The sequence below is a fragment of the Sinohyriopsis cumingii genome, unplaced genomic scaffold, assembly GCF_028554795.1.
Source record: "Sinohyriopsis cumingii isolate HCF-2022 unplaced genomic scaffold, ASM2855479v2 utg002552l, whole genome shotgun sequence".
Classification (NCBI taxonomy): Eukaryota; Metazoa; Mollusca; class Bivalvia; order Unionida; family Unionidae; genus Sinohyriopsis; species Sinohyriopsis cumingii.
Window position 1 is genome coordinate 161,131 of NW_028316242.1, and position 27,862 is coordinate 188,992.

Consider the following 27,862-nt stretch of genomic DNA (forward strand, 5'->3'; position numbering starts at 1 on the left):
GATAAAAATGTATAGAAAGCATGGGATCATGACTGGCTAAGTATTTTTGTAGAAACATATTTTATCCAAAACTCATGGCTTGAATTCAACACTCACATCCTTGCAAAACATAAGTAACAACGGAAATAAGTGAATTGAAATTTTAAACTCTTGCTTCTTTCAATAAGTGCAAAATTTTCCAGTGACGCATTGTCAATGATTAGTAACATGTTTCAGCAATAACCGATGCATAATTTCTGAAAAGTACAATGTAATAATTACCAGCTATTATTACATTGCTATTATTTTTTCCTAGCACCCATCTCCAGTCCAAGAATAGTGAAAAGTACAACGTAATAATTACCAGCTATTATTACATTGCTGTTACTTTTTCCTGGCACCTGTCTCCAGTCCAAGAATATTATTTCCTCCTTCAATTAGAGTTTAGAGATCTAGAATAAAAAAACGTGATCTCAGTCTGATACCATAGTCCTATTCCAACAACTGAAATATCATCCTACTTTACCTTGGACCAAGTAAGAAAGAACATCAGCAGGGAGGAAATAGGATATTGGGCAATAATAGCAGGTAATTAGTTTTACCCCAATGCATAATTACATTTTAACAGAATACAAATACCTGCTGTTATTGCATCGCTGAATTTGCCAGCCTGTTCGAAGGCTGATGGTCTAAAATCAGTGAAACAGTGAACTTACTATGGTTGCAAGAAGGTTGTTCAACTGCTAATTGGAGATGGCCTGATAGCATGTAGGACTGATTAATATGACCCATATAATAATGCTCTCACTCAGGTGTGCCAACGATTGAAGGCAAAATAATGAGAAGTGGAATGAGATCATCAGAAGGTGGTTTTCCTGACATCATACAAAGAAGAATGATTAAAAAAGGCACAAGATGCAGCATTAGCCCTGACCTCATGGGCATCAATTGTTGTTGTTGTAGTTGTAGGGTTTAATGCCATTTTTCAGCACAAGATAGGCTATACATGGTGCCAGTATCACTGGTGGAAGAAGAACCCTGGAAAACCCTAGGAAGAACCATCAACCCATGAGAAGCTACTGGCAAGCTTTCTCACGTACCCACATTAGCCAAGGGTGAGACTCAAACCCACGCAGACATAGGTGAAATGGCAGTAATCTGAAATGATGAGCATTCTAGACCATTCAACCACTCAGGGCCCCACATCAATTGTTATGAGCAGAGAATAATAAGCTCTCTTAACTGTCCAAACAATCTACCTTGACATGGTAGCTACTGAAATATCTCAAATACCACGTAAAGAGAGAAAGAGAAAGTTAAGATCCTTTCTCTTATGTTAGAACTATAAAGCTCTAACTGGGCAAAGAAGTCTACCTTGATCTTCTCCAGCACAAATATGACTGAGACTAGAGATATCAACAGGAACAAGAACTACCAAAGGTAGCTGATTCAAAGCTAGAAATCCTGAATTGCAAAGAAGAATCTTAATTAGCACTGAAAATATAAACAACACTTTTCTACTGGTAAAGCATGAATTTCACCATTTCTCCTCACATATGCTATGAGGATAAGAATGACTGTTGTAAGTGGTATGGAGGGTTGCTCATTTGCCCTCAATGGTGGTTACTCAGCAACCTTTTCCCCTAAGAGAAAATGAGGACAATCTGCAACTGCAGTTGGGGGGAAGGAACAGATAGGATTAATACATTTCCTACTGTACCAATTACAGAAACTACTCCAGCTGATATCAAATACCAAGGTCAATTGCCTTCTAGTGATGCATTTGGCAATTGCTTGAAAACTAGACTTGGCAAAGAGATTATCTGATATGAGCCAGGTATGAAGGTGGAGGGTTTGGGAAGTGTTCTGCAGGAGGGACCCTCTGTGTTGCGACAGTAGATTCTTCCTTGGTTGTAATTCCCAGTGTTAAGGGTTCTTCTACGATTCTGTCTGCATTAAAAAAAATAATAGTTTGTCATCCTGTCTTTACTTTTTGGGGGAGGCTGGATTATTTTGTCTCATCTTCCTCCAGGAAGGGGTCTTTCAGAGTGGGGCTTTTGGCATCATTCAAGGGAGGAGACAGGACTAGTCCAATGATCCTCTCTAGAAAAAGGAACCAGCAATTTGCTCTGTGCTGGAGGTGGTTAATGGCAGCCCCCCATATCTCAATAATGATGCTGGGAGCTGGGAACATCTAGGACATGCCCCACCTGCCAATCCATGGAGCCACAGTAGAGTCATCCATAGTGGCATGGTAGAAAAAGCTGCCATGGGCAACTCACCACAAGGTGGTGAGAGAGCTGAAGTTCCACAGGGGATGAATGGGAACATCAAAAAATGATGGATATCAACCCAATCACTACCCCCAGAATGATAATCAAAAAACCCAAGCCCTTTCCGCATATAGACTGAATGCACACATAGAGAAATGGCAGATATCAAATGGATCCCTTTTCTAGACTGTTGTTTAAATTTCAGTGCCTGGTCCAAAGACCAATGTCCAATGCCCTGTGTTGTTGATCTGTGCCTGGCACCAAATGTTTCATGTTTGGCGACTGGTGCCTGGTACTCCACGATCAGTGATCCAAAACCAAAAGCAACATATGGATTGGCACCATACTTCATACCCAGTGACTGACACCCAGTTTCCAGTGTTTTGGTGCCCCACAGCCTGGTCTTTGCTGCCTTGCTGCCCAGTGACACGAACTTGCTGAACCTTTCTTGGGACATCAACCAGGTGACAAACCTTCTAAGACAGTGTCCAGTGCCCTATGCGTGGTGAAAGATCTTCCCAAATTCCACTTGACACTAGTGACCAGTGACTGGTCATCAGCAATGACCTTTCAGATGATGCAGACCTAACTTTAGCCCCTGTTCAAGGAACTTGACTCCAACAAAAAAATATATTGCTTTAACTCGAGGTCTTCTAGCACATGACAATAACTGCACTTCCTTTGCATTGAGAAGGCATGGCTCGCTATTTGGGACCAGTAACTGCCCTATGATAAGAACTCCCCGGGATTTTCTCCCTCAGAGATCCACTCTTAGCTGAACTGAGCAACATCCTCAACTTGTGATTTCTTTTCATTAGGAGTGCCATGGAGTCCTTCTGAGAGGCCCAACAATTTTCTGCCAAGTTCCAACCTAATCAGGCCACACAAAGCAACTGGGTTAACCATCTATGCATACAGAGATGCTCCCAGGATTTTATCAGAAGGGGGAATTTCCCCCTCTTGTCACAAGAATAAGGGGGGAGTAGAGCAAAAATGGGGAGGGGAGGAGGAAACGGATATAGTGCAATATTTACAAAACACTTTAATATCCATTTCTTCTTATTCCATATCTACTCTGTAAGACCCCTAATGAAATCAAAATCTTTAAAAGATGTTGTTTCTAATTGTATAGGCATTAATCTGTTCGTTGTTTTTCAACTTAATCTCATTCATATCTGTGTATTAATATTGTTTTGTATTGAGATCAAATTTTATTTTAGATTATCATTAATTAGGATTTATCGCAATCATTATTGCTAGGGCTATATGGTTTGCTGCACATGATCCTGTTGGGCTAAACTGTGATGAGAAAAGAAACAAAAAGTGCACTCTACTTTTAAATTGTATTTTAAATGGCTTGTTTATCTGCCTTTTATAATTTGGCTTGTTTGCCATTTCTACATTTCAAAATACTGCTAAAATGAAGGGTTGAGCAGCATGCTATCTGGTTTGGTCCATCCAGCATTTTACATCGGATTCGATTTTAACAGCATTGTTTGGTTAAAAATCACTCACTGGTATCTCTATTAGCAGTTTCCCAGCTCCTGTAATCTCATATACTTCCTGACTATGGGTCTTCTAGATAGCCCGTATTATAAACGGGCATTTGTAAAATGTCCTTTATGCAAGATTCAAACTTCGACAAAATACTTGTGTAATTCAAATTCAGTTTAACATTTATTCATGTCAAGCCAATGAAACAAGATGTGTAAACAGTTACAAAAAAAATAAATGTTGCAACAAGCGCTACAATATTTTTACCCCTTCAACAAGTACTTTATGGGTGAATGGCTCAATAAAGTTGAATACTACACAGGGTACCTTTTCATATGTGCAATCTCAAATTAATTTGTGTGAGTTCTTGTGAATTACTGCTTTTCAAGTGCACGAATTAAAAAATATTTTGAGTGAATCATACTACTGCATGCCCTGGGAGCATCTCTGCAAGCACAGCCATAGCTGCCAACCCTCCAAGCTTGCAATTAGTGAAAATAAGGATTAAAGTTAGTGAATTTCGATATGAATTTGTGAAGTGATCTTCGAGTCCAGGAATATTTGTCGGAACAAATGTTTAGCATGGTCTCCAGATGATAAAGGTAGATTGTGTTCATCAAGAAAACTCACAAACAATGCTTCAGTGTTGGTAGCTTGCAGGTATTATATCGAGAGCTGAAATCTGCTGTGAGTTCTTAATTTTCCCAACCTCTATGTGCTTTTTGCTACCAATTTGCTTCCTCACATTATCTCTGCCACCATGAAGAGTGCTAAAATTTGTGGCACACTGCATGCAAAAAGCATGATGTATATCAGTGTTTGATGGCTGAATGTACAGCCAATTTTTGGTATATTCCAAACTAAACTTCACTTTTTGTGCAATACATTTCTTTTTCCTTGTTGGTGAAGACATTTTCAAGATGCGGTGCCAAATGGTAATTCAAGTCAGTGTTTGCGGCACATGCAAAAATTCTGGTTAGGCCCCAGTTTCTCTCAAAAGCATTTGTAAAACTACTCTTATACATATAGATTAAAATACGCTAAAATGCTTGCTACTGGGCCAACTGTATCAATCAGCTTTAGTTCCACTAATATCACAACCAGCAATACCGGACCATTTCGGCAACTGCCGATATCGTGACTAGCACTTAACGAGAAATCAGTTATTTTATTAAGGATTTAAAATAATTGAAAATTGGGGAATTCATTTTTTTTCTTCTTCATGTGGCATAAATATGTGAATCACTGAAAAAGTCATGAAATTCACGCCAAAATCGCAAGGGTTGGCAGCTATGCATAACATGCACACAAGACAGGTGGTGCACACATCCCAAACTGCCCTTTTATGCTCACATTTGCCAACATCTAGAGGCATTAATGAAGGCCGAAAGGAAGATACAAAATACAATGAACTGGAAGAACAAGAGGGTAGGAATTACTTACCATTATTTCAGTTGTTAAAAGTGGGATGAAACACATAAAACACTGCTTCACTAACGATTTACTCAAAACCCTCTAAAGCTAAGAAAATGCACACAGAAGCATAGAAAAGCAAGGTCTGGCAATAAATTAACAAATACAATACTGAAAAAGCTAAACCTGGCAGGAGAAATGCAAAAAGACAACTTAAATGATAAAGTGCTGAGAGATCAAGATACATGTATAAATTTATGTAGTCTAAGGAAAAGAAGAATAATACTCCATTTGTCAGCATCATGTTGAGATCATGTTGTTTTTTATTTTAAGCTTCTAATTACTAATTCAAGGGGAGAAGAACTGTTTTTTGACTGGGGACTAATGCCAAGAAAATGAAATACAACAATAAATCAATGCCACAGTAGCAGGTAATGTATTATTAATATTAACAGAAAATCTCAGAACTTTAAAGATATTGCAGTCATGCACCATAATACAATCTTCCTGAATAATAGTTAACACTACAGGTTTATTATATAAAGGAAATAATAAAAATACCAAATTAACAAAGAAATATGCCATATATTCAATTTCAGATGGACTGGAGAAAATGAATAATTATATTCTTGTCCTGAATAATATTTGTCAAAAATCTGTATCCTCTTTAAAATGTTTCTGTTTTGTTTTCTATGAAAATATACACAAATAAGATGTATATCAACTGCACACATTCCTGACTTCTAGACAAAGCATTTTTCATACCCTGATTAAAATACAATCAGTATTACCATTGCTAATCATTAATACAATCAGTATTAATGATCCTAGTGATTAACATAATCAGTATTAACAATACAATGATTAATACAACCAGTCTCACCAGTTCTAGCCAACAAAACTATCACAACTCACCATCACAATCCCAAACATATGATTCAACTGGTGATAGGCTAAATATGCCATTTTAAAGGCCCTCTACTGCACATACTGTTTTACAGTTTATATCTACCACTTCTAAAAATAACGAGTTTTTTAAATTTTAATTTAATCTAAAAACCTAACCACAGCATTTCTACCTCTGCTATCAACACACTTGAGAAGCCCACAAGAACCAGTCCATTTCTGGACTGAAAATGTTACACCAGTGCAATGATGCATTGCAGATCCATTGTTGAAGAATAATTTATATGAGTAAAGAATAATTTATACGAGTACATAACAAGCTGTTGATTAATTACCTTAATGCTGGAATATGGGGAGTTGAAGCTCAAATGCCAGACGTCTTTTCAGGTGTTATAAGTAATTAAGGTGGTCATGATGTCTTCTGAGCATGTGATAAATTTTGGCTGGCCACTGCCAGAAGTAAAATAAGATCGACCATAATAAATTACTTTGGCAGACACACTAAGGCAAGTATTTCAATTCTGTTATGTTTAATTGTTTTTGTATTGTTCAAGATGTTTTAAGAGGAACATTTAATGACAGCTCTTACAATTTTTGTTCAATTCATGGCAAAATGTAGAAACATGTGCTTTCTCTTAAGAAACCAATAGTTAAGAAATACTACAAGGTCAACAGTGCATGGAGGTCAGAGTTTTAAGTATGTGCAGGCAATGGTCTAGAGTTTGCATAGTGTGTCTCAAACATAGGAATCTTTTGTATTTCTTGCACATAAATTCAGTTCCATTCATTGATATCATTAACAGTACATTACAAGATAATTAATTTTAAAATTGGGATATATTATTCATAAAAGCATAAATATATCATGTGATTTTCATTGTTTATTTAAAGTCTAAATCAATCTTGATTCTTTTTAAATTTGAGGATGAGACTCAGTAATCCATTTAAAGTCCTTATCAGGAACTTTCTCCATGGAGTGAACATAATGTGATGGATTACTGGAGTGCAGTTGGCAACCTTACAAAACCAGCAACGGGAAACTGAAGCTGGAAGTTCATTGCAGCCTGAGCATAGTTTTCCTTTTATTTACAACATTCTAATGCTGATACGGGGAAGGCATTAAACATTCTTTGCAAGATACAAAGTGATCCTGGGGCAAATAAGGACCAGAGAACTATTGACAGCCTGTTAAGCGTGAAGCTTAATAATTACAGTGAATGCCATCAGTGGTCACAAGACAGTAATCTTGTGAAAGAAACTAAAAATGCTATTGGATGCTATTATAATAATCTCTGCAGTGAACTACAAAATAAACAACTCTTCCTTTTTCACTAAATGACAATATACTGACCCATATTAATTACTTGTACACAGAATCTAAATCCAATTTATGTTCAAAACTTGCTGTTGTATATTACTATGAAGATAATATATATTATGACAAAAACGCACTTACTTTGCTTTCAATCCTGTTGAAGAATGCCAAATTTATTTTTTTGAAGCCAATCTACTGATCAAAATTTGGTTCTATCATATGCATGCCATCCATTTTATACATATCAAGTTGGGATAACAACATAATTTCTTTATTAATCACCTTCCTGTCTGTGGCTATTGTTGCTATCTGTTTTCCATCGGGTGAGAAGGCTAGACCTGTAGGCACTGACTGACACTGCAAAACCCCCAAAATACGAAAGAATTATCTACATCCATGAGTTAAGTTTCTTTTTCTTGTCAAAATAAGTATCAAATAATTATTTTCTACATAGGTAGTAAGTATACAGAAAACATATGGCACTAATTTTCCTGTACAATGAATATCATCACAAGTTTTAAATGTTCCTTCAGAATATAATTATTAGAAAATATACATTCTTTTCACTCAGATTCCAGAAGCAATAGCTAAGTATATAAAATGCATGTTAAAAACTCATTCTATTGTAAACAATTCTGATCTGACTCTTTCCATAATATGGAAGCCATATCACCCAGACAGTAACAAAAAAATTAAGGGCAAAAATTTATTTTAAAAACTTGAACATGTACATACTGATATAAGAAGTCTAAATTAACAATGCTTCCATGTACTCACCTTTACAAATTCATACAAATCTGTGTCTGTTTTGTACTCCCAATCTAGCCCTTTGGGGAATTTGTAGTCCCCTTTGGGTCCTGTCCAATATTCAACCATCCCTCCTTTGTCTACTGATATCACAGCATCACACACTGGGCTGTACTGCAAGAATACAGAGAATCTGGTTATACATGTGAAGACATATGAATACTGATTGGTGAAACAATATACAAACCTAACACTCATTTGACTGTGAATATACAGGTGTAAATGTTCATGGTTTTGCATGTATTGTCTGTATATAAATATCAATTATGGAGGTATTTATTTAAGCTTATTTTTTAATCTTCCATATCTAAAAAACCTGATATTTATTCTCATTATCAATTTATATTGCATTGTTTACAAATATATGCAGGGCTGCAGATGGCCTAGTGGTCTAAAGTGCTAACCTTTACCAATCACTGCCATCTCACCTCTGTCCACTTTGGTTTGAGTCTTGGACTTGGCCAATGTGGGTATGTGAGAAAAACTGCCTGTCGCTTCCATTGGGTCAGTGGTTCTTAATGAGGTTTTCCCAGGTTTTTCCTCTATCTGTTATACAGGCTGCCATGTATAGCCTATCATTAGCTGAAAAATGACAAACCCCCCAAAACAACAAATAATTGCATTTAAAAGTATGAATCTTACAAATGCTGGCACAGGTATTACCTCCCTTGATAGCTATGCAAAAGTAATGTATTATGAGAACAAAGAACTCACTAACATAGAGATTATAGTGTTGAGAATTTGTAGTTAAGTTAATATGTACTTTTGAGAGAGCGACGTATGTAAGGTGAAGTTGTTCGCATTTAAAACATACACAATGGAGAGAATGTTGGTGTACTTCTATGCTACATTAATGTAATGTGAATGATATTTCTTTGGATATTGTACTTTTGGAAACTGTACATGATCTAAGCACACTGCTAACTAAAATGACTGCTCCCTTGAGCTAAAAAATCAGCCTGAATTACTCTAAAGTACACTATCCAAAGCAGCTATTAAAATAGGGAAAATGAATTTTGCCAGACTAGACAATACCAGCTTCTGAAAGTACAATGATGGAATTACCAAATATATAAAATGTAAAAAAAAAGTTATCAGCTCTTTTATTATACAATTTACCTCTGAAGTTCAGGAAGTGAAAATGACCAAGTAGAGCTAGCACTTTTTTGAAAGGTGCACATCTGAAGTAAGGCCAAGCTGTATACCCTATAACCCATAGTACACCCATCAATCATACATGAAAATAAAGGGAATTAAAGGTTCTTTGAATTATACCTAAGATATACAAGGTCTTTTTTAAAAAGCCAGTATAGCCAGTGAGGAAAGCTGGGGAAATTCTTTTTCTTTAAAATTCTAACCCTATGCAAAATACGAAATTGTTGAGCGCCACCTAAGTTACAAAATGAACAGCGACCCTGTTGAAATGAAACAAACTAAACAATGCTACATCTATAATGGTCAACATAGTTATCAATTCATCAAGACGGTAAAAATGGGAAACAAATCACAATTATTGGAAAGAATGACAACAATACTATGCAATCAAATGCAGAAGGGAGATTTCTGTATCATTTCCAAGTTTTACATTATATAAGCTATAGTGAGAAAATGAGTACACTAATATTAATAGTCTTGTTAGACTTTCACAAATAAACCTGTGTTTTTTAAAATTATTCAAGTGGAATTTGTCCACATTAATTGTAACCCCTTATCTACAACACAATACAATCTAAGCACATTATACTTTATATCGGCTACTCTTATTTCTCCAAAATTCTATAAAGCAAAGGTTTAATGAACATGTGTTCGAAGTCCAAATTTCTGGATAATATGAAATGGGAAATTCATTTCTCAATAGTCACCTTCATCTTCATCTCAGTTCTCACTCTCTCCCTCGTTCCATCTCTCTAATTGTCCCTTGATGACTTTCTACCTATACAGTACATACATAACAGACTATGGATTGCCTACTCATTATTGTGGATGTAGGCTGCAGGGGGCAGGGGATTAAGTATCGCATATGAACAGTGGATGTCCACATGTACAATATCCTTGAAGCCCTGTCAATGACAAAGCATAAATCAGAAAAACTGCCTAGCTATAATGTCTACAATGTACATCCTGGTTGATCAACAACAAGCACATGTACCTGTTACATCCACATGGAAATTTATATACTGTTCTGCATCCAGCAGAAATTTCAATGTCCTTTCTCAATAAATTATATGCCACAACATTGTTTGCTGTACTGGTTATTAATTTGTCATAGTTACACTATTATTTCCATACCATTTCCAAAGCCCCTTATGAACAAATTATTGAAAGCTATAAACAAAATTTTAAAAAAACCCAAAGCCCCATCTTATTACAAATGCAGTCCAAATTTCTGTATGTTATTACATCTTATTACAAATGCAGTCCAAATTTCTGTATGTTATTACATTTTATTACAAATGCAGTCCAAATTTCTGTGTTATTACATCTTATTACAAATGCAATCCAAATTTCTGTATGTTATTACATCTTATTACATGAAAGATAGCTATTATTAATATCTTTAGATAAAATCTGAAAAAGTTTATGTCCAACAAACATCATAAGATTTATCGCATACATGCAAGTATGAGGGATATAATGACATATATGTCATAAGTTTTCTAGAGTTTACTGGATTATAAAATCAATTGGCATCATATACAAACATAATACAATAAAGATACACACGTCACGCTATTAATGTTTTTCTCCAGCTTTATCTGTAGACTTAGAAATTACATTGGTGAGTTGCAAGTATGGTCATTTTTAAGTGTAAAAGAAATTCATCAACAGTATTGAATGCAGCACTCTATCAGTCATTTTTTTTTAAAAAGATCACATTGTTCTGCACCAGACACTGGGTGACATGCTTATTCTGAAGTCAGCTGTAACTATTTTCAGTCAGGAAGACATCATAGTTTTACAACCAATGTTTTAAAAGAAACATTATCTTATGAATTTTAAAAAACCCCAAAGATTATAAAAGTATTATCATATTAGTTTGTAATTTACATAAATTTGGACATATAATATGGACTGAGAAATGCCATGAGCTTAATTTGCGATATTTTCTCATCAAATTGGTTTCTATATACAGCAAACCATATAACATTTTTATTTTCTCCATTAATCTTTTGACACAGTGCATTGAGTAGAAACCTACCAAAGCAGCACATAGCTATGACATGTTTAACAAAAGCTCTACTACGCTACTGATTTTCTTTATTTTTTAAATGCATCTTTCTTTCAAATAAGATGAGTTTATTATTGCACAAATGAGATAGTGAGAAAAATTATTCATCATAACTTTTGATTCATATAAGCCTCAACATTTTTTGGCTGACTTGAAAAATGACATTAAACATTACAAAACAGTTGGGATTTACAACTTTTGAAGCCAAAACATCTTTCAGTTCCAGTTCTGAGTAGATAATGAAGTTCTACCTCGGACGCCTGTTTAAAAGCATTAAAAGTATTTAAAAAATATCAAGTCACATTTTATTCTAACAAAAATAATTATTGATAGACTTTATTGCCTCGGCAAACACATGGCTAAGAATTTCAGGCAATATATAAGGCATTATCGATAGACATAATGTGTTCAACTTGTGCACAATGCAATATAAGTTAAAGAAAGAAACTGTGAATAAGACAAAATTCTGCTATATATGAAGCTAAAGCTAAACCAACATAAAAAAGCTAATGAGTATTTATTGCACAGTAAATACAATCATATCTACCATAAATATTCATTTCACAACAAAATTTGCATAATGGGCATTTCCATTCAATCTGAAAAGATGACAATGATAATAAAATGGATGCTGTGGAGAAATTAACTTCTAATGGAGTATGAAAAACGCACAATGTTTTTCCACTTGCATACTTACTAAATGGCCTGACCCCATTTTCTGTTCTGTGTACATGTATGTCTAACTTTAAACATAGTTTGGTTCCAATGATTCAATGAACTGACATAACTTCAGTAATTTCACATTTGTTTGCTCAGCTGCTAAACCATTAAAATACACATCTTGAAGTTTGTGTTCTTTGGCTACAAAAATGTTTTTTCTTGTTGTATTCACAACAACTTTTTAATATGGATAATTGGGTCTAAATATAATATGTTAGCAACTACAATAATGACAAAACAATATTGCTCTACACTAATAACACACAATATCTGCTCAACATTCAGGAACAATTTTGGAGTATTTGTCATGTGGACTGAAAGAAGGTACTTTACAAATTAAGCTGTATCTGCATCAAAGGAAAATAATACAAATTTATCTCCTATTAAAAATAGTTAATTGATTATGCTTTTTATCACCAGTCAATCTGGTCATGTTAAACTCATCAGATGACCAAACCATCAATAATAAGTACATATTTTTGAGTTGCTGTAAAATAAATACAGCAGTATTTACTTAGTGGAGTATGCATATAAAGAGCTGTGAAGGTAAACATGTGTCTACTTCTTGAGAAAATGTATCCACATGTACATGTAAATCTGAAGATGAAAGGTTGAACTCTTCTTGCATTTTGGACAGAGCTATGTAAATTTCATTGCATGGGAACATTTTAAGCAAACAATTTCAATTCAATGGGAGAATGCAAACCCAAAAAAAATCACAGTATTTCTCCCATTCTTTATTTCAATAACAGAATAACTAGTCCATGCAATCATGTTACATACTGCTTTAATGTCTACTTTCTTCTCATAAAAACCTGCTAATACATAAAATTTCTTTTTCTTTGTGTTTGCTTAAAATCAGAATCTCTCACTTAAAATCATCGTATCATTAAACCTTTTATATTTTGTGTAAACATTCTTATGGGATTCTTTGCTTGGAAATTTATCTATCTACATACGAACATCAATGTCTTTAAGTAGGTGTGTTTTTTAATGTTAAATAGTACTTGTACAACTTAAAAAGAACATTATGCACTGCCTAATGTAGCTCAGCCAACAGGTAAGTTCCAAGCAATGTAGTAGATGTCCACCAGTACATAATTATACTGCTGTGACGTTCCAAATGGGGCAAAAAAACTTGATCTATTCACTACAAGCCATGACATGGACATCAACAATGACCATTATATCTGGTCTGTGATGGATAACAGCGTGGACATATTAATTTCCATCAAGGAAACATGTATTTTCCGTAATCAGTGATGTGTGCAATGTATCTCTAAATCCTTTTTTCATCATTTAGAAGCATATGAGGTGATTTCATCTCTTGTAATATGCTTAGAAAAAAAATCAGGATGGGCAGATCCCTACTTTCTGCGTTTTTAATAAGTTAGAAATTTTAGAAAGGAAAACAATGACAATTTTTCTGTTTTTGACCACATACTGCACAAATATCCATTTTTACTTCATAACATAACTGTGCATCTATATTAATGACAGGTCAGCTACTTCTAACATATAAAAACAAAATAAGTCTAGACAAGAGAAGGAATTCAGTCAGTACCTTTAGACTTTCCATTAATTTTGACATTAAACTTTGGAATTTAGCTAAAGTACATTTATCTGCAGAAATGGATTCATAATCTAAACACGATATTCTATAAAAGCATGATAAAAAATAAATCAATGGATATTCTGAAGACATTTGCCATAACAATTCATGTTTCCAGCTGAAGATAAATCAATGGATATTTTGAAGACTTTCCCCATAACAATTCATGTTTCCAGCTAAAGATAAATCAATGGATATTTTGAAGACTTTCCCCATAACAATTCATGTTTCCAGCTGAAGATAAATTTAACTGCTTCATTAGTTTTTAATTCTGTGGTTTGAAGCAATAATGAAATCCATGAAAACTCCTGAAAGAAGGAAATTTTATTGTGAATTATTTCTCTGAGAATATTTATTCAAACATATTAATGTTAAGAATAAACTTCCACTGTCTTCCAAATCCTGCAAACCTGGATGACAGAACAAATTTGTATTTCCTATATATATATGCAATACAGACAACTAAAGTAGTATCTATGGGAATAAACTCTTCCAAGATACCATTATAATTACCTCCACTTGTCACTGCTAGGTAGATACCCATAAACCAGATGTATATCAGTTAATTGACTGATACATTCACAAAGCTGTTTAAATTTTGTGGGAGAGCATAACTTGAATGGGCAAGTATTCTCAGAGAAACACAATTTGCAATAACAACTTACCTTCTCCATCAAATACATTACCCAGTTACATCAACATTAGGATAACAGGTAAAAGGAGAAAGTTCATGAGCATCCAACAATTACCTTGGTAACCCCTCCGAAGATGTTTTATATAGGTATTCATGTAAAGGGTGAAAATCATTCTCCTTACATGAGATGGCATGACTGAGGGATAACTACTAGAACAGGTAGTTGCCATGAAGCATTAGTCAAAGGGAATGGAGAAACATACATTGTTTCCTGATTGGAACATAAACGACTCTTAACATAAAATAGTAACAAGGTTACTAAGCATAACAAATATATATCACCAAGGCCTCATTTTGCAAAAAGGATGTAAAAATTATCAAAATGAACCCAATCACCCAGTTTCATAATTCTTGTAAGGATAGTATGCATTCAGCATGCCAAAAACTTGAGCAGTCATGAGCAAAAATGTAAACACTTGACTAAAGACGGTAAAGATTAAATATACATGTAGGTCATGACAAGAATTTTTTTGTTCTATGGGTGTGATAAACAGATATTGATATCATCATCAATTATACAATTCTAGCATAAAAGTAATCTGGGAAATAAATATCAAACACAAAATGTAATTCAAGCCAGTGAAGACACAATCTGGGAACAACAAGACACCATAAGAAGTCTTCTATGGCAACCCTATGCTGATACAACCTTCTGTTTTGAAGAAGTCAACATAATTTTTTCAACACAGTGGTCATATTTTATATCCACCATTTCCATTTTAGGACCAACCAGACATTATGAGAAGTCTTTTGGTGAAAGTACAGTATCAATATGAGCAGCCATTCATTCAGAAGTAACAATAACAAGATTTGCAAGATTACCATTGTAGTGGCTATAGTGGATGTCTGAGCAGTACCAATTTCATTTAGGATCAGCCAAGCACCATAAGTCATTTAGTAATCACTCCCTACTGATATGGTCATCCAGTCAGGTGGAGTTGTGGTAACAAGATTTTCAACATGGCGACTGTGCTGCCATATTGGATGTGCAAGCAGTGCCTTTGTTTTGTTTATGAACAACTAGACATCAAAATAATTTTGGTGAAAATGCCATGGCAATTTAACTTTTCATTCAGATGGAGTAGCAATAACAAGATTATCATGACTGACACTACAGTGCCATATTGGACATCAGATCAGCACCATTTTCGTTTAGGACCAAGTCTTCACAAGTCCTTCAGCGAAAACCCCATACTGATTGGATCATTCATTTATGAGAAGTGATAAAAAGATATTGAATATCAGATTGGCACCATTTTTATTTAGGACCAACCAGACATCATGAGAAATCTTCTAGTGATAATCTCATTCTCAGTTTTTTCAAATTGGTCTTTTCCATCTAGGGCTCAGAAAAATCACTCTTCCTTTTGTTCTGACTGGGTACAAATCTACTACGTGACAGTCCCTGGTCCTGGACAGATCTGCACCTTGCATTTTCTACTCTTAACAATGCCCAAGTTCAATATCGCTTAGTAAATTAAATTAATAATAAAATAAATGACAGTTCCATACCCAGACCTCAATTTCTGAATTTCATTTGCATTTAGCTATACTTTTCAGTCATCTAGACTTCAATTAAATTTTTTTAAAATTCCTTTTTAATGTGCTACTACACATTTTCATGAGTGAGACCTGTGATAAATTAATAACCAGAGATGGTCAAAATTATGCAAGTTTTCTTCTAGTCAGACAATATTACCATTGCCCCAGGTCAATGGTATATTCAGAACTGTGTAGGTTTATTGATACACTGTCAGCCAAAGCAAAGACACCAGAAGTTGTTTCTATAAGCATGTCACTATTTTTCAAAAGAAATATGTTGATAACTTTTATTCAAAATATGTATTTTAAGTGTCTCTGCCAATTCCCACCAACTTTCACACAAATCTACTCATAATGCATATAATGTCAAGTCAACAGCTGATTTGTCATAATTTAATTTAGGTGATGACATAATGAACTTCCAATATTTTGGCCACTCAGAAGTTCTTCCCTTTGTAAGGTGCCCCTGAGGAATCCTCTAGAAATGGAATTTTTAGTGAAATGATTTATCAGTACATAAGTTTATCAAAGCATGGTATTATTCTTTTGAATGAAAGTTTAGATGAGTATGGTTAATATAAATAACTGGGCTTTGTATTTTCAGTATTTTACCCATTTGAAGGTTTGCAAAGTGTGTCTTTTTGTGGATACCTAAACTTATTTAGCACTGTATAGCAAAGATTGTGCTAATGTGAGTTAAACCCAATACATATATGACTACTCAGAGTCAAACTGACACTGTATAGCAAAGATTGTGCTAATGCGAGTTAAACATTATACATATATGCCTGCTCCGAGTGAAACTGGCACTGGCAGTCTTCTGTATGACAGACCCCTCAAAAAAAAAGAATAAAATCATTGTTACTACTAAATTATTCCAGATGAATCTAACCAGGAATGATCTAGATATAAGAATTACCATCAGTCAGTCAACATGTCACGGATTATGGTATCTTACCTTGCAGCTACTGGTCTTCTTTCTTACCTGAATAAGTGTGACAGGTTTGTAGTGTAATTTCTCTATTGTTTTCAGTGGTTGATTGCTTCCTCTACCATCATATACATGGATTTTACTCGTGTCTCTTTCAGATCTGCAAATGAAAAGATTCTGACTAAATAAATGTAAATGATTCTCTTTTAACTTTGTGTAATTATGATGGTCTCTTGGAGTATTCTGTGTAGTTTGCATTCATGCAACATCAACACAAAAAGTATCTGGTGAATTTCTGCTCTTATAAAATAACAGCAATCCCTCTTTCTAGTGGTCCTCGTTATGATGCTATTCCTGGTATAATGTTATGGATGCAATAACCAAAATTAAACCACTGTACTTGAATTGGTCTATCAATTATACTGGCATTATATTTCTTCCCACCCCTGATATGCATTCTTCGAACATGTATGTGGTTCAGTACGTAACACATTTGGCAGAATATATATGTTTGACTAGCATTTTGTTTACTGCCCAACCTTACTCCAACACACATACATGAATTTGGATTTCTCTACAATTTTTACTACACTGCTATATTCAGCACATAACACAGTCAGCACTTATGGACTAAAACTATGGCATTATAGCAAGGGGGAGCTGTACATTTATTTTGATATGTTTGATAAAACAAATTAAACAACAGTGAATGAAATATCAAAATGCTAAGCAAATGAAACAGTCCTTTTTGATACCACTATACACATATGCAAACAAGTACAAAAAATTTGAATACAGGCCATAAATTCCAACCTACATATCAAAATGTTAGCACATTAAAGTAGCACAGTGATTTGTCAGCATGCATATCTTAAGATGATGACCATAACATTACACAAATTTTATAATGATCCAATTAAATCTTTGAGTTTAGATGCATTCACAAGATTCTGTTATATGATGCCAAAAAAGCAAAAGCTATCTGCCAATCTATGTAGCACATAGTGATCTTCATTTGATACAGGGATTGGTACCAAATCCCATGAAATCATCAGTTACGTTTGGAGAAGGCACACTCTCTATATGCATGTAACTGCAGGGAGGCTGGGAGGGTGTATGTGTATTATGATCAGGTAAGTATTATCAAAGAAACATGTTTTACTAGAAAAAAATTGTTTTTTTTCTTTCAAATACATTACCTGATTAAAATATCTTGGGAGAAAAGGTAAAAGGTATGGGGAGATACAGCCATTACCCTAGAGAGACCATCTCTGATCTAATAAGGTATATTAGACACCTTCTGTATTACCTGACTGGAAATAGACTCCATATGTCGGGGAGTGGCTTTGAGGGGAAAAATATTTCCTTCCTAAAATACCAGTGAAATGAAACAGCTTTCTTATAAAGCTATTGAACTGATGCGAGTCTATCTAGACTTACATGGAAAGTGCAGCAACTGCATCCCCCGAGTTGTACAGCCAACAACAGCATCCTGGGACATAATCCAACCGAAGCATATTAATCATGTCTGAAAAATGAATTTAATTTGCCATGTGACTAACATAACATCACATACTTCAATGGAATGTCAAAAATTTTGCAATTCTTTAAAAGTCCAATAAAAGTCCTTTTAAACGTTTTTCAGAAGCTGCTTTCAGAGGTAAGCACTTATGCACCAATGCACTACTTTTGTAAAAATGTATACATGAAATACAAGTCAGCTAGCCTGTGATAAACATAACAAGATTTTCATCAAGACTGCAACTGTGGCCATGCCAATGGTTAGAGGACAGAATTTTATGCTTTTCTCAAAAAGAGAATTACAGCATGTCTGACTACAATTTCTCTCTAGGAACCCCTATTCTAGAACCTTAGCAATCTAAATGATTTAATTTTGACAAATTTCTACCAATGTTTTCCATTAGAGGAACTAAGCATATCTATTTGCCTATAAATTGTGTTTAAATCCAAACTACAAAGATCCAGATCTGTCACTGTATAATGTGCCAGCAGATCTGGTCCTATGCAGTTTGTAAGAACTCACAACTTGGACCCTGTTACACCTGTGCTTGATAAGGGTCTAAGTTGTCTGCCATTGGACATAACTTGTGAGCACAGAGGGACATTATAGTTCCATGAACCTCCTTTAGAAAGATGAAGAGTTCAGAAACCCCTTATTCTATGAACCATGTGAAAATTCCGCATTTTTATTTAAGACAAACCTAGGCTCTAGCATAAGTGATTTCATGGAAAAGTCATGCAACTAGCAATTTAAATGAAGCAATGAAATCAGCATCATGGCCTTCATGCAAATTGTCAAGACCTACATCTGCCATTTCAGGTCTGGATCTATGCAATTTGTTAGAGTTAAGCAAAAGAATAACATAAACTGTCATCTGCTGGCACATTACCCATGGCAGATCAAGGTCTATCCTGTTAGCAGTTTGACACAACTTACATGCAAGTATGTTTTATGGTAAAAAATCAGTAATGTAACAGAATATATATATATATATATATATATATATATATATATATATATATATATATATATATATATATATATATATATATATATTGCATTCTTTCCCCAATAATGCCAACAAAGTAAGGCAGGCAGAGGTTACGCATTTTCTTAAAGATGTCAACCATCTTTCCTGTTTTTCTTAAGAATAAAGATAGCAAGCCATGCAAAGAATGAAAGGTTGAACAATGGACATATCCCTGATATTCCATATATGTAGGCTGTACTGGACTTGGGGCTCATTTGAACCAAACATTATAACAGGAAAGGCTAAAACCTAAGTCATACTATTTTAAAACAAAGTTTAAAAAATATTTCTGTGTGCTTTAGTTGCTCACATTTGTTTGTAAAGATTGGCATGCTAACTAACACAGTGTCTTCTGGTTACATATGTTTTATCAGAAATATAACTGTACAGACAATTTCTTTTGAAATAAGGGCAAAATGGGCATCATAACCATCATACTAGCAGTCTGTTGGTATTTTACAGCTTCAATTTTGTAAATCTATTGTTACAGATCATCTCAGTTCATCTGTTTGTTTATTTATCTGTCTGCTTATGTATGTGGATTTGATTTGGATTTTGAACATAGCTTTAACAACTTTTCAGTCATATTGCTATGATGTCTGGAGTGTGGCAGTTTATAGTGATGTCTAGCACTGGGGCATCATGCCATAGACATGTAGCATCATGTTCCACCCAGACACATTATCCTGACACCAGGCTGACCAGTCCTAACACTAACCTCTTAATGTCGAGTGCCTAGTGAGGCAGCTGTTAGTACCATTTTTATAAGTCTTACATAGCTGCCAACCTTCCTGGCTCACAATTAGTGAAAATAGGGATAAAAAGTCGTGAATTTGGACATGAATTCGTGAAAAATACCATGACAATAACTCCATCCACTCCGACCGTCAATACTACACTATATCAAGTTCGCAAAATAAAAATAAAACACTACATATATGCAGAAATATTTATTTATCAAGACATGATACTGTGGCAGACTTGAACTTCCTCAACTGCTTGATCGTAAATTTGTTTTCTAAACAGTTCCGACTTCTTGCCTGCCGGTTGATCTTGGGGACTAAAATTGCTGACAAATTTTCTGCAGCTAAGGAGGCCCTAACGTGTGTCTTATTTTTCCTCACTAAAGAAAATACTCTTTTGCTGTCACTGTTGCTATGAGGAATGCACAGGAGCTGCAGCATTTTTGGTTCTTCCACAGGAAAATTTGGAAGCGATTTTCGAGTCCAGGAACATTTGTCAGAACAAATGTTTAGCATGGTCTCCAGCTGATAAAGGTAGATTGTGTTCGACAAGAAAACTCACAAATAATGCTTCAGCGTTGGTAGCCTGCAGGTCTTCCGCCAATGGTTTAAAATATTCCAGAGCTGAAATCTGCGAATTCATAATTTTCCCAACTTCTACATGTTTTTTACAACTGACATTCTTCCTCACATCGTCTCTGCGATGGCACACTGAGTGCAAAAAGCATGAATGAATATCAATGTCTAATGGTAGAATGCACGGCCAATTTTTGATATATTCCAAATTAAACTTCACTTTTTGAGTAATACATTTCTTTTTCCTTGGTGGTGAAGACATTTTCAAGATCTTACATGCTATGCTGAATGGTAACTCAAATCAGTGTTTTGATGCATGCGCGGAGCAAATTTCCAGTTAGGCCCCAGTTTCTCTCAAAAGCATTTGTAAAACTACTCTTATACATATAGATTAAAATAGGCTAAAATGCTTGCTACCGGGCCAACTGTACTAATCGGCTGTAGATCTACTAATATCGTGACCAGCAGTACCGGACCGTTTCGGCAACTGCGAATATCACGACTAGCGCTTAACGGGAAATCGGTTATTTTATTAAAGATTTAAAATAATTGAGGATTGGAAAATTCGTGAATTTTTAGCTTAAGGCGTGAATCCGTGAATCACTGAAAAAGTCGTGAAATTCACACCAAATTCGTGAGGGTTGGCAGCTATGAGTCTTACTATGACTCGGCCGGGGTTTGAACCTGAGACCTACTGCATCCGAGGCAGATGCTCTAACCACTAGGCCACAAGAGTGGCCATGTCTGTTTATTGTCACTATGTTATACTTGCAATATGATCTTCATCTACTTTGCTAGATGGAAGGTGATAATACCTTTTATGACTGAGAAAAATGAAGGTCTTGAATCCTGGTTTAATGACAACATTTATACTAACTGCAGGAGCATGATCATATTTGGTATGAGATTCCAGAAGGAGTACACAACAACAAAGTTTTTGAATCCTAAATGCAGCTCTGAAACAAACTCAATGTGTGTGTGTGTGTGTGTGTGTGTGTGTGTGTGTGATGGTTATGGGTGATAGTGTGGTAGTGTGCAGGTGAGTGAAAAATAAAATTGTAGATATTTACTCCATTACAAGTTTCGAAAAATCAAGACTATCAAAGTGCAACATGTTTGGGTAATGAAGAGGAGAACTTACCAAAGTTAACAACATCAAACACTTTGGCAGATTTGTCATCTGAGACAGTGCAGGCCAATTCTCCATTGTTACTAATGGACAGGTACTCAATGGAACCTGCAACAAAAACATTTATAGTGTGGTAAACATGCCTTTATTTGTACACTATCACACACTGAAAAAAGATGGAGAACTTGTATTAGATATTTCAATGCATTTTACTGCATACAATTTTCAGCACCATTTTGTTTAAAAACAGCAATTTTGTAATATTTTTCCCGGCCTTCTAAGCACAAAAATGAAGAACATTGTTCCAATAGCTACAACGAATTAATGAACCACTCTAATGAGATAACATTATTACAATATTACGTACCTGAAAAAGAAAAGACAACTTATATACATTATATAAATCCAAATTTGAATATTCTAGTTTAATAAATCATCAATGGCAATGAGGTATGATGTTTTATTTAAATACATATACTGTATATGAATATTTTTGTCCTTTTTTATGCAATAAAATATTCAAAAAAAAAAACATTTATACTACTTTCAAACTGACAAAATCCAGATTATGTTTGTGAAACTTAAATGCTAATCTACCCTGCAAAACAAAAAGTCCAAATTCCAAAATTTAAAAATAAAACAAATGAACAAAGCAATAATGGCATGCAAATTATACGTATACATACAATCACAACAACATCATTGCTTAATTATAAAAATAAAGGTTTTGTTTACAAGTTCAAGTCCAAAAACAAAGAGTCCCTTGAAGGAATTGATGCTTTACTGACAAAAATGAATTTCCAGCAATCCAATATAAGAATATCAGGATGTAAGATTGGCACCATTTTCACTTTCTATAGAGCTGTGATAACATGATTTTCAAGATGGCTGTCATCATGGCCATACTGGATGTCAGACTGGCACTATTTCCATTGAGGACCAACTGGACATCATAAGAAGTCTTTTTGCGAAACCTCTTGTTGATATGACCAACCATTCAGGTGAAGTAGCAATAACATTTAGGACCAAGACATCATGAGAAGTCTTACAGTAAAAGCCCTATGCTGATGTGACCATCCATTCGGAAGGAGTAGAAATAACAAGATCTTCAAGATGGCCTCTGCTGTGGCCACAATAGATGTCCAAGCAGCACCATTTTCATTTAGGACCAACTAGACAATGGGATAAATGTGCCTATAAAGTTCCAAAGCAATGTTCTAAGTTCAGGAGGAGTAGTGATAACAAACTTGTGCTAATGTACAGATGACAGACAACAGAAAATCTCAACAGTTCTTCTGATCGTTGACCAATAGAGGTAAAAGGAAGTTTGTAATATGCAAGTACAACAAGAAGCACAATAGTAATAATTATTCAGCAATTCGTAATTAGAAATACTTCTACCTAGATGACTGCGAAAATGTTTAACAAATTCAATTCCATCTTCTTCTGCCTTCCTCCAAAATTTTACATGGCCATCAATACTTGTTGTGATGATAAAATTTGTTCTGGAAATAAAAAATAGTTATCTTTAATTAGAATAAGCTTAGTCAAGATTTCAATTATAGGGAACATTTTCAACTTTTTCAGTGTTTGTTCCAGAAACAATTTTTTTTTGTTTTTTTTTTAAACAGAGTACTCAGTCTCCAGCTGTGTATGTTTAGGTCTGTAATATGCAAGAAGTCTACGCAGTGTCTGTCCAGGTGTTTAGGGCTGTAATAAGTCCATGCAGTGTCTGTCCAGATGTTTAGAGCTGTAATTTGTCCATGCAGTGTCTGTCCAGATGTTTAGGGCTGTAGTAAGTCTAACTGGCATCTGTCCAGTAATTTAGGGCTTTAACAGGTCTATGCAGCAACAGGCAGCTGTAAGTACCATTTTTTAAAGTATTTGGTATGACTTGGCCGGGGTTCGAACCTGCGACCTCATGGATTGGAGGTGGAAGCTCTAACTACTAGGCCACTGGTGGGATCAAAATAAATTAAGGAATAATTAGATGAACACTTACTGAGATGGATCTTTGACCCCTTGACCATGCCCACAATTGGACACTGCACAAGCAACTAATGCAAAGTTAATATTTTTTGTGAGGCACCAACTATTATACGTTTATAACATCATGTCGGGGCCCCCGAGTGGCTGAGTGGTCTAAAGCGCTCTCCATTACGGATCACTGCCATCTCACCTCTGTCTGCGTGGGTTTGAGTCTAGGACTCTGCCAATGTGGGTATGTGAGAAAGCTTGCCAGTAGCTTCTCGTGGGTCAGTGGTTCTTCCCGGGGTTTTTCCATGTTCTTCCTCCACCATTAATAATACTGGCCACCATGCATAGTCTATCATGTGCTGAAAAATGACGTTAAACCCCACAACAACAACATCATGTCAGTATCTTATTATATGACATCATGTCAGTATCATAGTATATGTCATGTCAGTATCTTATTATATGACATCATGTCAATATCTTAGTAAATGACATGTCAGTATCTTAGTAAATGACATCATGTTGGTATCTTATTATATGACATCATGTCAGTATTTTATTAGATGACATTATGTCAGTATCTTATTATATAACATCATGTCCTGTATATTTTATAACAATGTCCAATATTATATTATATAGCATATCTGGTATCATTTATAACATCATATCCAATGTCATATTATATAACACTATGTCCAGCAGCTTACTGTATAACATCTGTTAGGTAATATCAATATCTCCAATATCTTATTATGATGTTCATGTCCAATATACTATTTTAGTGTATAACATTATGTCCAATATCTTATTATGATGTTCATGTCCAATATACTATTTTAGTGTATAACATTATGTCCAATATCTTATTATATAGCATCATCATGTCAAATACTCTGGAATTTTGCTCTGGAATAGTATTCCAGCTGAGATTAGAAATGCCCACTCTATTTCCTTCTTCCAAACCAAATATATCCAGTGGCTTCAGAGATGCAGGTACAATAAATAAATTCCTTTGTATGAGGGCCTCATGGTAGATTAGTTCTTAGCTAATTTAGTTACCCTCTTTAAATAAAGTCATTATTACTATTATTATTATTATTATAAATACTTTATCATATAAAATCGTTTTGTTCTGTAACTTTCAATGCTGAAAAAAGCAAACATTTTTCATGAATAACTGAAAGGATGCTTTACACTCATAAAATGCATGCATGTTATTGTTGAAAACTAAGCTTTCCACATCCTGGTGTAAAATTGAGGTAAAGTAAATATCAAGTAACAGCATTTCCTCACTAAAAGGCCCTTCATTATACAACATTTCTTTGATAAGGCAGGTATGGCCATTGAAACCATTTCATTATATAGCAGTTGAAATTATATAACAGCACAGATATGTACTTCATTATAAGGTAGTTTCAGAATAAGGAAGTGTACCCCCCCCAATGACACCATGACAGCATTATAATGAGGGAGTGCTGTATCTTCTTACTTGCTGACTGCGATATGCTTGATAACATCTCGATGCATGTAGCTTTTCTCATACGACTCAGTATGTGGCAGATTTTCAAGGTAAACTTGCTCAAATTCCAAGACTGAAATAGCAATGAAAACATAAAACTGGAACCTGGTTATGGATGACACTAAATGAAACAATTATGTACTTGTGAATCAATTACAAGTAGATATATATAGGTGAGTGATGGACATTTGTGTGGATATATAGGTCAGCGATGGACATTCGTGTGGATATATAGAGGTCAATGATCAACATAACCACAACTGCAATGTAAATGACCAGTAAGTATATTGACCAATGAATTAAACTGCCATGTAAAAGGCAGCAGATTGTGTTATGAAAATAATACCACTGCAGCAGTCTTGGTGGACTAAAAGTTTCAGTCAGTGACAGCTTTATCCTATTAAAGCAATGGGAAAATAAGGAGAAGTTAGTGGTAAATCTAGAAATGGCAAAATTAGTTTTTCAATAACTGGTACATGTTTAATGGTTATGCAGAAAATAAAATTAGTATTAATATAAACCCATGATATATATTAGTATACACCAATAGTATTAAAATACACCAATGGTATTACAATACACCAATAGTATTAAATTACACCAATGGTATTAAAATACATCAAGAGTATTAAAATATACCAATGGTATTACAATACACCAAGAGTATTAAATTACACCAATGGCATTACAATACGCAAAGAGTATTAAAATACACTAAGAGTATTAAAATACACCAATGGTATTACAATACACCAAAAGTATTAAAATACAACAAGAGTATTAATATACACCAATGGTATTACAATATGCAAAGAGTATTAAAATACACCAATGGTATTACAATACACCAATAGTATTAAATTACACCAATGGTATTAAAATACATCATGAATATTAAAATATACCAATGGTATTATAATACACCAAGAGTATTAAAATACACCAATGGCATTACAATACACCAAGAGTATTAAAATACACCAAGAGTATTAAAATACACCAATGATATTACAATATGCAATGAGTAATAAAATTAACCAAGAGTATTAAATGACACCAATGGTATTACACTTTGCCAAGAGTATTAAAATACACCATCATGAGTGTTAAAATACACCAATGGTATTACAATACACCAAATGTATTACATACACCAATGGTATTACAACACACCAAGAGTATTAAAATACACCAATGGTATTACAATACACCAATGGTAATAAATAACACCAATGGTATTACAATACACCAAGGGTATTAAAATACACCAATGTTATTACAATACGCCAAGAGTATTAAAATACACCAAGAGTATTAAATAACACCAATGGTATTAAAATATGCCAATGGTATTACAATACAACAACAGTATTAAATAACACCAATGGTATTACAATACACCAAGAGTATTAAAATACACCAAGAGTATTAAAATAGCCCATGAGTATTAAAATACAGCAATTATACACCAAATACTCATCATAATATACAACTTTCTTTGATGAATCTGAAAAAACTGCTGCATACATATAATTACTTTAATCTTATTAAATGGGATTGTTGAAACCATCTCTTTAGCTATAAAATTATTTTCAAATTAGCTGATGTGGTGGACATACTGGATGTCAGTTTGGCACCATTTCCTTTAGGATCAACATGGCATCATAAGATGTCTTCTAGTGGAAACCATGCGCTGATATGACTTTCCATTTTGGAGAAGTAATGATAACAAGATTTTCGAGATGGATGCCATGGTGGCCATATTCAATATCAGACTGACACCATTTCTAATTTGTCACAAGAAGACATCTTTTGGCAAAATCACAATGTCAATATGACCAGCCATCATGGAGAAGCAGTGATAAGATTTTCAAGCTGGTCATTGTGGCAGTCATATTAGAAGTCCAAACAACACCATTTTCATGTACTGACCAGCTAGCCATTATAATAAGTCTTTTAGTGAAAACTCATTGCTGATATGAACATTCATTCTGAAGCAATTGTGTTAACAAGATTTTTACAGCTTTGATTTTGTTCCCAAATGCTTTGATTTCCAATTGTTGGTCAGCATGGTGAAAGAAGGTTGGCTTTGCTGACTGAGTTGACTTATCACTCAGAGTCTCTAACTGTTGCCACTGCTCACACTGGGTTATTATTTGTTTTCTGCTTCATTTTCATCAACTTTGTCTTGTTGATGTTCATTAGTCTCACTTTCTTTTCTTGCATGTCTTCCTGAAGTCTTGAGAACAGGCTATGTCATCAGCATAGGTCAGGGTCTACTGAATTCCTCTTCTGTTGTCTGCTATGGTTTCTTTCATAAGTCAATCTATGGAAACAATAAAAAGAAATTGTGATAGGATGCATTCTTGCTTGACCCCTGTGGTAAAGATGAAACTGCGATGTGGTTGCTGCAGATAACCTTGCACTCAGAGTCTCTATAATTATATA

The 27,862-nt window shown here is 34.6% G+C and overlaps 1 protein-coding gene across 1 annotated transcript in view; it reads right to left on the minus strand.

Annotated features, from left to right (window-relative positions):
- LOC149770174 (peptidylprolyl isomerase domain and WD repeat-containing protein 1-like) overlaps positions 1-27,862 on the minus strand; it is a 58,016-nt gene that overhangs the window by 25,214 nt on the left and 4,940 nt on the right. The window contains exons 2-8 of the mRNA XM_089949288.1: positions 25,385-25,487; positions 23,317-23,420; positions 21,928-22,023; positions 18,356-18,443; positions 16,970-17,075; positions 8,158-8,301; positions 7,663-7,737 (exon numbers count right to left, since the gene is read on the minus strand). Coding sequence (XP_089805414.1) covers positions 7,663-7,737; positions 8,158-8,301; positions 16,970-17,075; positions 18,356-18,443; positions 21,928-22,023; positions 23,317-23,420; positions 25,385-25,487 — 716 coding nt within the window. The remainder of the gene's footprint in view (positions 1-7,662; positions 7,738-8,157; positions 8,302-16,969; positions 17,076-18,355; positions 18,444-21,927; positions 22,024-23,316; positions 23,421-25,384; positions 25,488-27,862) is intronic.